The sequence below is a fragment of the Larimichthys crocea genome, chromosome XVI (genome assembly GCF_000972845.2).
Source record: "Larimichthys crocea isolate SSNF chromosome XVI, L_crocea_2.0, whole genome shotgun sequence".
In the NCBI taxonomy this organism is placed as follows: Eukaryota; Metazoa; Chordata; class Actinopteri; family Sciaenidae; genus Larimichthys; species Larimichthys crocea.
Genome location: NC_040026.1, coordinates 21728836 through 21744896, shown reverse-complemented (window position 1 = coordinate 21744896; position 16061 = coordinate 21728836). Strand labels below are relative to the sequence as shown.

Genomic DNA, 16061 nt, shown 5'->3' with positions numbered 1-16061 from the left:
GAGGAGAAGTGGGTCAGCGCCGGACATTATTCCAGATGTATAGGCTGAAACATCCCCGAGGTGGTTTGAACTGGGCTCCATGAAGAGGAAGGAAAGACGCTGCGTTCAGAGGAAGCTGGTGAGTTTATTTCAACATTCAGAAATACTGATAATAAATCACGTCAGGCTCCAAACCTCATGGCTCATAGTTTGGATTCAGCAGGGGGTTGACTTGATATGACTGAAGACACTTCCTCATCTCCGAGCTGATGAGTTATGGCCAGAGAGCGAGGGATGATGGGAGGGCGGGGACAGAAACAAGCAAACAATTGTCTGTGTTTCCACAGTGAAGAAAAACGAAGCACACAGTGTGTCTTCCCAACAGTCTTTGCTTTTTATTCACGTTGTGGCTGACGGATCAGTCACCATCTTCTTCACAGTTTTTTCGAACCATCAGCATGAAAATAACAATTACAACTAAAAAACAAGAGAAGAAGAACACAGTGTGTGCAAGAGCTACGTGTTGTTCGGGCACAGAGCGTTACAAAAATCAGGACAATACCCGGCGACAGCTGGAATGGTTCGTATATAGAGTTACAGACAGAAAGAAACAAGGGTGCCATGTGATCTACGTGGCTGTGTATCTGACACCAAGTGGGTCATCTCGGGTCCAGATCGGAAGAATGGTGGCACACAAACACTCCCATGCGCACAAAGGAAAGGCTCTCTGGCACTTGTAGGACGGGCATGCGCGAGGAATGCCAACTCACACCACCACCCTCCCGGGTTCGAGGCCAACAGCCTCCGCCTGCCGTGCCAACACCAGCAGAGCGGTGAGGGGCTGCGAGGCAGACCGCGGCGCTGCGAGAGCCTCCGGTCCTCCACACCAAAGTCCTCGTGACTCACAGTGAGTCTAGAAAGCCACGGCGACACACACCAACCACCTCCGTCCGCCTGAGTCTGCCGTCTGGGATTTTATTCAACATTTGGTTTAATCACTCTGATTGAATGCGTCTGACATTAACCCTCCTCTACACTACACTTCATATGAACCTTCACACTGAGGCTCAGATTTCATGTCAGAAAAACCTGACATACTATTTAAACCATCCAACAATGGCGTATTTATCACGAGTCACGGCGGCAGTCATCATTTCTGCCGAGTCACTGTTTAGTGTTCTGACTTGATGAGCTTTCAGAAACATTACTTCAAATCCCCGACCTGTCAAAAGGTCACACAGGAGTGCTAAATCTTAAAAAATAAATATCGAAAAGAGAAACAGAATAAATATTTTCTGATGTCTAATCTGGAGGCTGTGTCTTCACATCATGTTGGACCTAAATAACAGGCTTTACTTCGTGGTTTCGAGTTTCTGTCTGCAGCACAAACTCTGGTTACAGAGTCCCCTCTCTCTCACACACACACACACACACACACACACACTCATGCTATGGGCCACTCTTACTGAAATCTTATCCACAAAGACTTTCTGTGTGTGAACGTGAGTTTACAAAACATCTTCATCATCACAAAGGCTGAGAAATAAAAAAAATAAAAAAAGAAAAACAATGAGACACGTCTGTCGTGATGAGGCGGCTCCACACACACACACACACACACACACACACACACACACACACACACACACACACACACACACACACACACACACACGGTTTGAATGTGTGTGACTCAGGGACCCCCCCCCTCTCCTGTTGAGTTTCTTGTGTTTTGTCGCTGTGCAGCCTCTTTATGGTTTTCAAACACACCTCTGGTCACATGCTCCGTGCCTCCTTCCACCCTCCTCACTCTGTCCCAGCTCTGCTTTCCTAATCCTATAAACATTTTCTATGCGCATTCCTTCTTACCTCCGCCCCCCCCTCCACCCTCTTCTTTCTTCCTCACATTCAGAAACCCTCGAAGCTGCTCTGTAATCATCTGTCTTTGACCTCAGACATGCCTTCCTGCTTTTCTTCACTCCCTTTTTCCTTTAAGTCGTCTACACGTCCCACCGCTCTCTCTAGCAACGTTCTACATGCACTCTACCTTCAGTCTGGAACCAGCGTTAGTGCTACAAGTCTTTGTTAGGTCCTAACTCTGGTGTGAGACACTCAAACTGTGCAGAGCTGGTCACAGAGCCGGAGCCAGCGAGGAGATATGGATCCTGTAATTAGCGCTCGCCTCGAGGGGACACCGGGAATAAACACATGACTCAGCAGACAGAAGGGGGCACAGGGAGCTCGGCTCGGCACAGACAGACGCTCACACTGTTTGCTCTGATGCCGGCTGATACGTGAGTCTGTGAGTTGTGGTCGTACGGGATGGGAGCGACCCCAGCGCAGGCCTGGGCTGGTTTCAGAAACATCTGGAAGTGTTCTCTGTGGCAGCTCTGTGGGGAACATGGAGGCATTCCTGCTCCCACAGACTGCAGGGGAGGGAGGGAGGGAGGGGGATAGAAGGGAGAGTCACAAAAACTGCAGCAATCCTCCTCGAGAAGAAGAAGAAGAAGAAGAAGAAGAAGAAGAAGAAGGGGACGTCCGTCCATCGTCTTTTCATCTGCTGCCACCTGGTCTGTGGCATTTAAATCAGGGAAGTTCCAACACAACACGCTCCTTCATGCCTGGGTGGTGGGTGTGGGGGGCCTGCCCTATACAGTGAGGCCCAGTGCGTTTCCCCATTTTGTATTTTTCAAATGAGGTAGGACAAGGTTCAGTCACTTGTTCAACCCTCTGACGCTCCACAGGTTCAGTCTTGCTGGCGGAAACAACATCCAAAGGGGAAATCAGGTGGAGGGCTCGAGCCACACAACGGAGAGAGGGTGGGGGTCGATGGAGGGCGGAGAGGAGAGGTCCAGATGGATGAAACCAGGCCTTCCTGTCAGTCACTTCTCCAGCAGCTGCTTCCTCTGCTGCTCCCACAGGGCCTCCAGGTGATCCGCCCTCTTCAGCGCAGCCTATCAGAGGACAGAGCCATATTTACACATGCTGTCAATCATCTCTCCACACAAACCGTGTTTTCTTACTAATCGCCGCCGCCTCAGCTTCACCGAGCCGCTCACCTCGTGCTGCTTCCGGAGACAGCTGACAGTTTCTTCCTTCTTCAAGATGGCAGACTTCACTCTGGCAAAGCACAGACAGGACGACGATGAGAAAGTGAAAAAACAACGAGCAGGAAACAATGAGCTCGGTTCCTCTGTCTCCTCTCTTGTCAGCGGCTTTGTTGGAGAGTTGAGGAAGCAAAACAACAAAAGAAAATAATGAATGCATCCAGACACGGTTTGTGGATCTTCTTCCTCCACAGAGCACCGACCATTAAAGCATGGCAGCGTGCCCTGACCTCCACCTGCTTCAACACCTCGGGGATGAACGGGAAATCCCTGAAAGGCTGATACTATCTGTTAACTATATTACCACATTGCTCTTCGCACACTAACTACAGATTACACCACAGCAATGCAAAGACAGGTCAGTATGTAGCAATAGCTCCCAAAGAGCTTGCCATCACTTCCACCATTTACTTTTGATACCCTTCGACATCAACCTGCGGGTCCATCCTGTGGGTTAGGCTACAAAGCTTGTTACTGCAGGCTAATGACGCTCACTTTCGACTTGTCAACGATACGTGAAGCGCCTGAGTGTCAACACCACCTAAGTTAGTAGGCCCAGAATGAAAGCTGCGCTTCTATTGGATTCAGAGAAACGTCTCGATAAATCTGGCTGAATAGAAGGGTGCGCACTCTTTCCCTTTTTGTCCCTTTTTTTCCCGCTATGAGCCATGTATCCCCAATGTTCAGACGTCTAAATGCTTTTGGCCATACAGTGTGGATGTCATATAAAACATCAGACAGTTCATGAGACTCTGGACTAGGCCAGACGACCCACTCTCCTCAGGTCTATTTGCTTTTCTGTCTCCAGTTAACACATCTAACAGCTGATGTCATTTTTACCAGATATAGACATGTAGACGTTTCTTACGAGGCTCAGCGGTTTCACTTCTTTAAAACGAGACTGGAGAGTTCAAGTTCAGTCATTAGAGGGTGAAAATGACACACCACAGAATAAAACCAGTTATCTGAACCAGCTCCACTCAGATCCTCTCCTCATGAGTCACTTACCGTTGGTGGACTTCGGCCAGCTCCTCTTCCTTCTCCCTGGTGACCCTCTCCACCTCCAGCCGCAACCTCGCTCGAACTTCCGACACCTCCACCTTCATCCTGCTGTTCTCCTCCTCCGTCATCACCAGCCGGTCTGCAAACTCCTGCCTTATCACCTCCGCCAGGCTGCGGCGCTCTTCCACCAGCTTGTCCCTGGTCTGAACAGACAGATCTTTTATTTACGTTTGCTCTCGCATCCGGTTTTAGTTTGAAGGTTTCAGAGTCATTCTGCTGATTGGTTCCTCACCTGTGTGATGTCCTCAGCCTCCTGTTCTTTCTGTCGGAGCAGGGCCTGGAGTCTGATCAGCTCTCCCTCCATCTCCATCTGCTGCTTCCTCAACTCTTGTTGCTTCTCCACGGCCGCCCTCTCAGAGCGCTCCAGATCCCTCAGCTCGGCCTCGTACTTCTCCCTCACCCGCTTCACCCTGACAACAGTGCAGAGTGGAGGTTGGTAACATGTGATAAAGCTGCATATATGCAGGTGCTGGACAGAGGACAGATCATTCATGTGTCCATGAACCCAAAACACACACACACACCTGTTTTCAGCCGCCCTCTCACACTCCTCTTTGTCCTTGCTGGTCTCTTCCTCCAGCGTCCAGATGGCGAGCTCGATCTCTTTGTCGCGTTCTCGTCGCAGATCTTCTTTGAGCTCACGCTCTCGGCTCAGCAGCCACACTTCCTGTGGACGCACAACACACACATGCTGACTGTCCTGACTGCTTCATACACACACACACACAGACGTATATAGAAAATGTCGATGCAAAACACCCAGGTTCAGATAAATCATCAATAGTTCCTTCACACGTTCATACCTCCTCTTCACTTATTAACTCAGTTCTTCTTCATTCCTCATATTACATGTGTTCTACACCCTGAGGGTTTCGTCCAAATTATATTTAAGCAGAGACTTGGGCAGCACAGGTTGTTCTCACTTTGCTGCACTCCAGAGAGCTGGAAATGAGCCACCTGTCCACGTCACCACACACAGTGGAAAAAGACCATTTTTAGCAGAAAAGCTCAGTTCCTGTTCTTTTTACACTGAGTTGAGTTTCACAGCTGCACTCCGAACACTGGAGATCTTTTGCCTTCAAGTCAGAATAGGCGATGCAGACCCCCTATGTTACAACAGTTCATATTTACAGGGTGTTCTGTGGTTTGTTTAGTTCCCCTATGTTACAACAGTTCATATTTACATTGTGTTCTGTGGTTTGTTTAGTTCCCTGTGAGCAGACGAAGGTGACTGAACGTCAACAAACCTCTTTTTTCTTGTAGTTTTCTTCCCAGGATTGTTTTTCGATGTCCAAACGTTCTTGTAACGCCTTCATCTCCAACTAGTCACACAAACAACACTCAGTTAGCAAGATGCAGCCCTGCTAGCTGTTCATAGACGCGCAGATACAAGACTTTCATAACGCAGATGTTACTCTGCGCTGGTTCACCTGGTGCCTCCTCTCCTGCTCCTCTCTGGTTTTGTCCAGCTCCACTCTGAGCGCTCGTCCAGCCAGAGAGCTGTTCTCCTCCAGCTGCCTCCGCAGATCCTCCAGCTCAGCACGCTGCCTGGAAGACAAACACCGAGAAGAGTCTTGAAAAGCAGAATCACAATAATCCCTAAGTTTTACATCATCTAGAGAAATGGAGCTCAATAATACTGTTGCAGGAACAGGCAGACGAACGCTGGTTTCCATTCACTACAGTTATGTGAACATTAGGAGCTGGATCACAAGATAAGCAGTAGGTGGCAATAATTTTCCAGACGGAAAACCAGAAGAATCCCGTGGTTATTTTTGTTATTTTTTATGGCATTTAACAGAGCTACAGTCCTCTAGCTTCTAATGATCACTCGTTTCACAGCTGTAATGGAAATTTTTATGAAAAAAAATCTAAGGGCCACCCAGAAGACGTCTCTTTGTGTTTATGTCTTCAGACTTTGTTGACCTTTGACCTCACCTTGCAGCCAGCTCAGCCAGCCTCTCTTTTTCATCCGCCACCTCCTTGTAGAGACGCCTCCTCTGCTGCTGCAGCGACTGCTCCTCCTCCTGAAGCTGCTTCTCGTATCTGACGCACACAGAAACGTTCAGGTGATTCTTCAGGTACCACGATGTAAGAAAAACGACATTTCTGTCTCTCTGAGCGTCGCTCTGCCTCTCCTGCCATGTTTCATGAACTGTCATGAAGGCCATCTCTCTCAGGTTTTAAAGCATTAAGCTCTGTGCAGGCAGCCTGCTTTGTAAAACCTTGAAGCTGCTTCCTGTTTACTTTTAAAGTATTACAAGTATTTCTTGTAGGAGTGTAGTGTAGTGCAGTAGTGATGTGACATGTGTACCTCTGTTTGGCTATCTCCCTCTCTCTCTGGCACTGCTCCTCCTTCTCCCTCTCCAGCTGTTGCCGGAGCTCCTCACACTGGCGGACGTAGCGCTGGGCCACCCGGTCGTCGGCCTGCAGCAGCTCGGCCTCGTGGAGCGTCCGCAGCTTCTTCAGCTCCTGTTTGTGCTTTGAAATCAGCTTCTGGATCTCTGGCTCCAGACCTGGGGGAAGAGGAGAAACTTGTTTTTGTTCTGAAGCAAATTTTCTTGGAAAGAAGTTTTGATGATTCATGATTTTTTTCAGTCACTGAGTAAAGAAATATTCTGAGTTCTCGAGCTGTGTCACTGTACAAACACCTCATCAGCACTGGCTGACAACCGACTGTGACCTTCCATGGAATCAGCTCATCGCAGGCAGGAAACAGCAGAACAGCATGACGAGTTTCTGGAAACAGAACTGTACCTCTTTGTTCATGCTGTGCTCAACACGCAGGAAAAGGCAACAGGATACAGTATCATTTATTAAAACGTATGAAAAACACTGAGTTTAGTTACTAACTCATGTAAACAACACTTCCATACATATAGTTACAATGCAGCGTGCATCTCACGTGCTCATCATGATATGAGCAGACTCAGCTGCCTCACACGAAGCCGATCAGGGCTGAGATTCTTTAACACATTTTTGTTTACACTGTGTAACCTCGACACTTGCATATATAAAGACGGACGACACGTCTCCACTTCCTCCTGCTCGTAGCAGCCAGAGTTGGAGCCACTGGTGTCGAGCTCTCGCCCATACACTGGGCGACCGAACTGAGCGTGACTCGGTTGTCAATCATGAGGTGGAAATGTTTATTTGACGTGTTCAGGCTTTATGACCTTTAGTGCATCCAGCCACCAGGGGGGATCTACAATGTTTTGGCCTCACTTTTGGGGAGCAGTCACGTCGATCATCTTTATTACAGCTGATGAATGATGACGATGGACGGCTTTATGCCACATTACTGCTAAAGGATGTGCGATGCCTGAACAGTCGAGGAGGATTTTGATGTACTCGAGAAGAGCAGACGGGAAGAGTTGCTGCCAAACGAGGCAGAATTAGGATCACATTGCACAGATTTGGTTATTTGTGGCCTGATGCGAACAGAGCTTTGGTTAAGGTGTGTGTCCTCGCACAGTCGAGGCTCTGTTTACCTTTCACAGTGATCTCTTTAATCTTCTTGGTTTTCTCGTCAATCCATTTCTCCCGGCGGATCTTCTCCGTGGCACTCATGAGCTCTTTTAACTTCTTGATTTCCTGCAGAGGGAGGGAGAGGGTGGAGGAGGTAAATCTATGGTGGTTTGGTCACTGAAGTGACGAGGACACACTAGCAGCAAAGGAAGGACTTTTACATGACGACAGATAGGAGATCAACAGGCATGTGTGTTACGAGATCAAATACCACACAGGTGATAAGAGGAGCGGCAGGGTTCAAACTAATTCATATCTAAATCTAGAGATGAATGAGAAAAGACTCACATGCAGACAGACTGTCCAACACAAGTGGAGAAGGACAGACAAATGAAAGGAAGGAATGGATGAATGAGAGAGATGATCGTGCCAAAGGTGACCAGGTTAGAGGAGGAAAAAAAGTTACCTCGCACAAGGGACCCAGAATTTGCCACACCTAAAAGCCAGGAATGAACAGATATACAAGGACAGAGGACGACAGCAAAGAAGGAGAAGAGAGAAAAACAGAGAAGACAGTTAAACAAAAGCAGAACTGCAAGAAAGCAAAGTCACACGAGATGTCACAGAAGACGCAAAGTAGGAGCAGCAGAAGTTATTGAACACATCAGGTTATTGTTGATGGGAACATCGTCGACCGTCTCACCATTTCATGCTGCTCCTGCATCTGTGCGATCTTCTTGGTGTATTTCTGGTCCACCTGCTTCAGTTCTCCCACCACTCCTTCACAGCGCTCGCTCAAAGCCTTTTTATCATTGATGAGCTGATCCACAAACAACATGTGAGAAAGGTTTACATACATTCACCATCAGCTGTTATTAGGATGCATATTGTGTGTCTTTACCCACCTGATCGATGAACGTCAGGTGTCTCTGGATGGTGGATTCATATTGTTCCTTCTGGAGCTGAAAGTTCCTGCTCAGCTCCTTCTCTGTCTCCTTCACATGTCTCATCGTCAGCTCCCTCTGCTGGGCCTTGATGGACAGGAGAGGAGGTAAAGAAGGTAAACACACCTGATCTACAGCAGCTAACAGGATCAAGACCTTCTCTCTCTACATCATACTCGGATGTAAAGTGTGTGAATTTCCACCCACCAGTGCGGTCTGCAGCATGTTGACGGTGCGTTTCTTCTCCTCCAGCTCCAGCTTGATTCTCATCATGGAGCCGGTGACCTCGGCGGCGGTGGCAGACGCCTGCTCGACACCAACCAGCTCCTCCTCCGACAACACAGCCTGGGATCACACAGCAAATATTAAACTCCAACAGATATGCACAAACTGAATGAGCTGACTCACTATTTAAAAATCAATCAATCAACAATATTTAAACACAATCTGCTCCTCGTGCCGACCTCTCTGTGTGACCCTGACGTAACCGAGCGTGGCCTCTCCTGCTCAGACTTCTCCATCTCATCCAAGAAGCTCATGATGCTCTGCAGCTTGGCCTCGGAGAGCAGGGCGCCCCCATCTGGCAGTGCAGGATGGTGACTCAGCTGGCCGTGACGCTCCAGGTTGTCAGTGGTCAGAGAGTTGGAGTCTCCGTCCTTTGGTGAGACACAGCGGAGATGCAGATTACACACACGGCAGGATTTGATTAATATTTCTTTCACTCAGGCTGAAGCACGGCCAGGAAATGAATATTTGAAGTTAGGATGCCATGTTCCATTCAGGAAGTCTCACCTCGTCTATCCAGGCATATTTCTCTTTGCGGTAACTCTTTGGCTCGGACAGCCTCTCCGGCTCCTCCTCTAACAGCTTCAGGGTGTCCAGCAGCTCGTTCAGGGTGGTTTTAGACTGAGCTCTGCTGGACGAAGCTCCCTGCCGCTGGTCCTCCACACTCACCGACCTCTGCAGGATCTCCTGGAGCATGGAGCAAACAAACATGCTTATAATGGGACCAAATAACTGCTTTAACATCTGGTAGATTACTGATCAGTGCTTTGAGGAGCAGCTGAAGGTTTTGATGACTGACCTGTGAACACTGAGACGCTCTGCAGTTGGACAAAGCTGGGGAAACAGCTCTGAAGCTCGAGAGCTCACCTAACTCAGCCACAATATTCAAATTGGAGTCTGCGGAAACATTTAAACCAGCACAGTGATTACACAGTTTAACCACATGTTCTTTTTTCCATGTTAAAAGGCCACATCACACACACACACACACACACACACACACACACCTGTGTTTTTAGCTTTCACATCTGTGGGTGACATCGGGCTGTTGTTGATCGGCGAGGCTGGACTTTTGTTGACCGGAGAAATCTTGGGCGGCTTCTTGCGTCCGACCACACCCGTCTGTCTCATGTTGTCCAGCTCCACCTCAGCTACGTGCTGCACCTCTGCAATCCGCTGGGCTCTTTTCTGCTGCAGCTCCTGTAACACGCCACCAGAGGGAGATATTAGATGTGGATCCAACTCAGTGGGATGCAGTTGGATAAAAATAGTGCTTAAAAAGTTCGTACGTCGGATGAGTTGGTCTGGTTGGCAGCCAGGCGGGCCAGACGAGTTTTCTCTTTACGAATTAATTTCCTGTCGTTCTCCAGGTGCTGCTGCTCCAGGCAGACGTCTACCTCTGCTCTGTCCTCCTGATCCTATGAGAGAAAAACAGACTGTGTTAAATATCATGAGAAAGGGAGAGATGAAGAATGAATGAAGTGGAGCTAAGCTGTGAAGGTACAGAGTCATTTACCTGGGAACACTGAGAGCCTCTGTTATTGGACAAAGCTGGGGAAATGGCTCTGAAGGTCAGCTCACCTAAGTCAGCCACAACATTCAGATTGGAATCTGTGGGAACAAATAACTGATCAATACATCGAGAACAACACAATCCTGCTCAGAAAACCAGTTCATTGGCTGCCATAGCTCGTCTAGATATCAAAAATATCACAAGAACTCTACGGATAATAGGCTTTCTCCTGCAGTTATGTTTAATGTGAAGTCATTTCTCTACAGTAGTTTTGATGATGTGAGACTTTTTAATCTCTTCATATGACCCCTGTCATCTCATATTAAGGATGACTGAATGAATGATTCTGTATCTGAACTTTAAATAGCCCAGCTTAGAGACATACTGACCCGTGTTCTTAGCTTTGACGTCTGTGGGTGACATCGGGCTGTTGTTGCTCGGTGAAGCCGGGCTTCTGTTGGTGGGTGAAATCCTGGGCGGCTTCCTGCGTCCGACCACACCGGCCTGCCTCAGGCTTTCCAGCTCCACCTCAGCTACGTGCTGCACCTCTGCAACCCGCTGGGCTCTTTTCTGCTGCAGCTCCTGTAACACGCCACCAGAGGGAGACAGAGGACTGTGATGTGAGCCATCAGAATTCAGGAAAAACATCACAAAGAGGGAACTCGTGCGTGAAAGTGAAAGTGAACGATGTAATGAAGTAAATTTAGTTCCAGATGTAGGTCATCTAGAGCCTGAATCTGAGCTGTAGCTTGAGAGGAGTTTCTTTGTTTTGGTTCTGTTTGCACTGAGCTGAGGAAGGGTCCAATGTGTTTGCATGTTGACCCGTATTAAACACTAAAAGTCAGGCTGTTTGCTGCATCAGTTTTCTTTGTTTTTCCTCTCAGGTCTTCTAACTTTACTGAAGCACAACACTAAAACTGTTTAAGGTGAATCCGAGCCGGGCACCTGGATGGCAGCGAGGCGGGCCAGGCGAGCTTTCTCTTCACGAATCCGTTTTCTGTCTTCGTCCTTTTTCTGCTGCTGCTCCAGGCGACCGTCCTCCTCTGTCCTCTCCTCCCACTCCTAAAAGGGAAAGACACAGATCAGATTAATGCAGCAGCAATAGAAAGAAGGTCATAAAACCGGTTAAGACCACGGAGAATAAAAGGTTATGGGATAAGGCAGCCTGGGGACAGGTGGATACCTTTCTTTTACTGGCAAGGATGCGTTTGAGTGCCGCCTGGTTAGCGTGTCGCCTCTTGGCATGACGTCTGTACCAGCGCTGGATGGTGACTGCTGCCTGGTTCACTTGCTGAATAAACCTTCAAATACAAAGCAGAAGTGGTATGAGTCACAGATTATTAACATCAATAGAACAGCGAACACACGGCAGAAAGAAGCATGGTGAAACAGTCTGACCTCTCTGCCTCCTCCTCAGTGGCCTCCCTCCTTCGAGACAGGACGGGGCTGCCTTGCTGGGCAGACACTGGAGATCTGTTGTTTGAGGTGGAAGAAACTGAAGAGAAATTCTTCTGGGACTTAGTCAGGGAGCCGTTCTCAAGTGACACCTCATCATTCGCTGTGGCCTTCAGGATGTTGCTGAAAGAAAAACATGAGTGGAAATTCAGAGAAACCTCACACAAGGTCTGTAAACATGAGCGTTTGACTGACATGGGTTGTTTTGGCCAACATCGACCTGATTCACTAACTAACACTGTCAAAACCTCCAATCTCGTGTCAGGACATACTTAAATGACGGCTTCTGGTTGGAGCTCTTCGGTGTGAGTGGTTTCTCAGAGTAGTTGTTGTGTAAGATGGTGGTGACAGAGTTCCCCACAGCTCCCTTGTTGCTCCTGCGAAAGACAAAAAGGCACAATGACTCTCTGCAGGAGGCAGTTCTGACTTCAGAACAAAAGACATTACAGTATGTAACATACACTTCATCACAAACAGCCCACAGAGGTTTCTCTGGACAGTTTTCTCAGTGTGTGGGTGGAATTCCTGAAGGCAGTATCAGCCGCCATGATCAACAGGTATGAAACACGAGAAGCAGGTAGAAATCCAGAATGCTGCCGTGCAAGTAGTCACCAGACTGATGTTAGGCTTGTCCCCTGCTCTACATGGACTACTGTGTGAGTGTGTGTGTGTGCGTCACACACTTACCTGTTGTTGGCAGTGAAAGTGGCAGCCAAAGCGATGCCAGACTCTCTTTTCTTCAGGCTGGTGGGAGAGTCCACGCTGCCGGTGCTGTGAGAGCTGGAGTGCAGAGGGAAGGCTCTGGGCTGGTCGTCCTTCAACAGAAACAGATCGTGTTACAACCTGAACTGTAAAATCTGACACCTTGAAGACTGATTTGAATGTTTGGAAACACTTTTGAGTTAACCCATAGATATGTGACGATCATGATGCATTTCAAACCGAATGTGATGTGAAGTGAACGCATGTTAGAGAGTGGCTGATGGTAAATACCAGGATGTTCCACGTGGTTCTGTCTGGTGAGGCCTTGCTGAGGCTGGCCAGTTTCTTGCGGCCATCTGAGCTGCTGTCAAACAGAGACAGGTAGTCCTCACTCTGGTCCTGACTGAGAAACACACACACACAAACAAGCCTCATTATTTGCGTGAACAGACACTTTAACCTGTTCCAACATAACGTAGCAGGTATGGCTCTATTACTTATACCTGTACTGACAATAAGGCGGTTTCACCATCCAGTCCTTCCAGAACTCTCCTGAATTCAAAGGTCTTGATACCAAATCACAGCAAGATTTTTTCTGTGTGTTCCTCGAGGTCTTCGTGTCTTAATGTGGTATTTTGAAAGGGAGTTTTCAAAACCTTTATTACAGATTTATGACTCGCACACGCAGCGTTGAGCTGCTTCTCGAATTTATTAGCAGGTTTCAGTTTTCAGATGATGCACACACTTCTACGTGGCACGTTCTGCTGACCTGCTGCTAAAGGAACAAAACAAAACGATGTATGTTATAGCGAGAGGTGGACGAGGTTAAGAGGATTACGGGGTGGCTGGGAGCCAAAAAAAAATTCAGATCCATCTTTGTAAACAAGAGTTTAGCTGTGCGACACAAAGCGGGGCCTTGAGTCGTGCTTTTAGAGGCCGCTTTGGTGATTAAACGTTGTAATGACAGCTGCAGAAATGGGACTCGTCCCCTTCTCCCCCACAAGTCCTGGAATTTAGTATGTAGCAGCTGACCGGCGTCTAAGGGGAACTCCGTGGTGGATTGCATGTAAATGCGTGCATGCATATGTTGATCCCGACGGCCTGTCATTCATCCTTCAAATAGCCGTACACACCAGCACCTCCATCACGAAGCACAGATGTACGGTGACCTCCTGTCTGGCTGGGCCTCTGCTGGTATCTGTGCTGTGTGTTTCTGTCTGGGTGAGTGTATAAATGAGCGTGCGTGTCTTCGGGGGGGTTGAAGCCAGCTGGCCCAATGAAAAGCAATCTGACAACACTATTCAGGCAGCACATTCCTCTGCTTTTTGCTTCGCAAGAGAGTGATGCATGGAGGGGAGGAAGCAGTGAGGAGGCAGAGGGGGTGGTGAGTGACCCACTGACTGCCCTGAAAGACTTGGAGACTTAAAATTTAAAGCCCCTCAGCTCTGCATCCTCAGAGACAGTGAGGGGAGGAGGAGACGGCAGCAGCTGCCGGACAATAGATCCAGAGCGTGCGCACACACTTCTCCTTTCACTGGCTTCTGGTGGAGGGGGGTAACCTGACCTCGAGGTCCTGGCCCTCCCCCTCAAACCCGGGACAAAGCAAGTCCCTGCACCCCGCGACCCTAGCAACAGCCGCCCGGCTTCCCTTCTCGCTCTTTATCATGCAGGAGCGCCGCGCCACAATTCCTATTGTCCGATCTGCCGAGGCTTCAGGGCTGCCAGCTGTTGCTCAGTGAAGAGGAGCGCTCTGCTTTTAAAGGCTCCACGTTACAGCCACACAGATTGTTTCTAAAACACACACGGCCTTCATATTTCAGTGGCATGCTCGTCACCATAAAGGTCATTTGATCCATCTTACTGAATGTGAAGAGCGAGTTCTCCCCGAGGCTGTGCAGAGTGCATGTAACAGCACATACTGTACGATACGCGGATCAGTGTGTCAATGTCAGTGATAAGGAATGAGGAAAACAAGACTCCGAGACACGAGAGGGGTAAATGCAGCATGAACTAGTGCATCAGCAGCAGGTGTGTGTGTGTGTGTGTGTACCTTAAACTGATGTTGGCCTGCTGGTTCACCTGCGTGGTGCTGTTGGACCGACGAAGGTTCTTGATGGAACGGGAGCTCCCGAAGCTGGCATCGCTCTGTGGATTAAAGAGGTCTGTCACTGACGTCCTCCTGCATCTTGAACACGTTATCTCATAACTCACAAACAGTCTGCGTGTTTTCGTTCTGTCGCCAGGACGAAAACACACATGTGGCGGGCAGGCGGCGCCCGGCTCGCTCACCAGCGTGTTGCGTTTTCCTCTGCTGTCGCTCGCCACGGACACCGACACGGACCGGGAGAAGTACTTCCCGGGCGACGCACTGCTGGGTCTTTTGGACATGGAGAGCTGGGCGCCGGACAGGCTGAGGTCCAGGGCGTCTCCTGGGACACCTGTCGGGATGGACGAGGGGCTGCGTGTGGGGTGCATCCTCTGGAGAGCTGGAACAGAGCGGGGATGTTAGGACACAACAGCAACCACAACAGCAACAGCAACCACAACAACAGAGGAAGCAACAGCAACAGCAACAACAACAGCAACCACAACAACAACAACAACCACAACAACAGCAACCACAGCAACAGAGGAAGCAACATCCCCATCACTGTTTTGTCTCCCGGGGCAACCGACAACAGAAGCAGTCCAGGTGACACAAAGAGGAACTCACAGGTGAGCTGCTGTGAGAGCTGAGGCAGGTGTGTGTGTGCGTGTGTTCACGCGTTATGACGCAAGACAGGTGACAGGTGAGGTGAGCATCATCACGTTATTATGACGTATGAAGCAGAGACACGGCTCGTGCTGATGTCACGGTGAGCTAACCGTCACTGTGACGTTACTAACGAGGGGAGTAACGCGTTACCGTGTTCACTCTGTACCTGTAAATCACGATGTTTGTCAAAGTCGCAGAGACGGTCATGTTGTGTTCACTCCCCCGCCTGTCTCCGGTTAACGGTAACGGGCACGTTAGACACCGTTAATAACCGTTAAAGTTTAAATTTTTTTAAAAATCAGTTAAGTCTCGAGCGGTTAACGGTTATGTGACGTTTCACGCACGAGCGCGTTAGCTACTCACTTCAGGAGCCGGGCGGCAGCATTCCTCCCGCGGGTTCGACCCCCGGACAAACAAACACGCTGGAGCACGGAGACACAGAGACACAGGGACAGTCCGCTGGAGCACAGGGACACGGAGACACAGGGACAGTCCTCCGGGCTCGAACACTGGCAGCTAACTAACGCCTACCAGCATCTCTGTGGCAACAACACAAGACAAGCGGGCTCTGATTGGCGGAGGAAGAACAGCGTCGCCCCTGTGTCCGCGCATGTGATTGGCTGAGCGGAGCTGTCTGTCTGTCTGAGCTGGGCGGGGCTCAAACGATGGTTCGGTTGGCTTTGCAAACAGGAGGCGTGATGAGCAGCGAGATTTATAATAAAAATAATGTTTAATTTATGCATGAGTCATTTATTAACTGTTCTATGGCAAAAAACAATGTTTAATTTATG

General features: G+C 49.0%; 1 protein-coding gene across 4 annotated transcripts; it reads right to left on the bottom strand.

Annotated features, from left to right (window-relative positions):
* Positions 1-352: 352 nt before the first annotated feature.
* cep131 (centrosomal protein 131) lies at positions 353-15972 on the bottom strand. Of its 4 annotated transcripts, none has more exons than XM_027289037.1 (30): positions 15634-15967; positions 14805-15001; positions 14566-14660; positions 12807-12918; positions 12501-12628; positions 12086-12190; positions 11757-11936; positions 11542-11659; positions 11304-11420; positions 10748-10940; positions 10362-10456; positions 10135-10263; positions 9853-10045; positions 9645-9742; positions 9353-9532; positions 9025-9216; positions 8768-8905; positions 8522-8647; positions 8320-8436; positions 8083-8112; positions 7640-7742; positions 6463-6664; positions 6087-6194; positions 5579-5696; positions 5396-5470; positions 4673-4815; positions 4381-4558; positions 4095-4291; positions 3039-3099; positions 353-2933 (listed from the first exon to the last, which is right to left on the bottom strand). In XM_027289037.1, exons 2-30 carry the CDS (start codon positions 14988-14990, stop codon positions 2862-2864), a joined length of 3789 nt encoding a protein of 1262 aa, XP_027144838.1. In that variant the 5' UTR covers positions 14991-15001; positions 15634-15967; the 3' UTR covers positions 353-2861. The 4 variants fall into 4 exon arrangements, with proteins under 4 accessions (XP_027144838.1, XP_027144839.1, XP_027144840.1 ...); XM_027289038.1 differs by lacking the exon at positions 15634-15967 and adding an exon at positions 15437-15551; XM_027289039.1 differs by lacking the exon at positions 8083-8112 and having other exon boundaries at positions 15634-15966.
* Between the last annotated feature and the right edge of the window lie 89 nt (positions 15973-16061).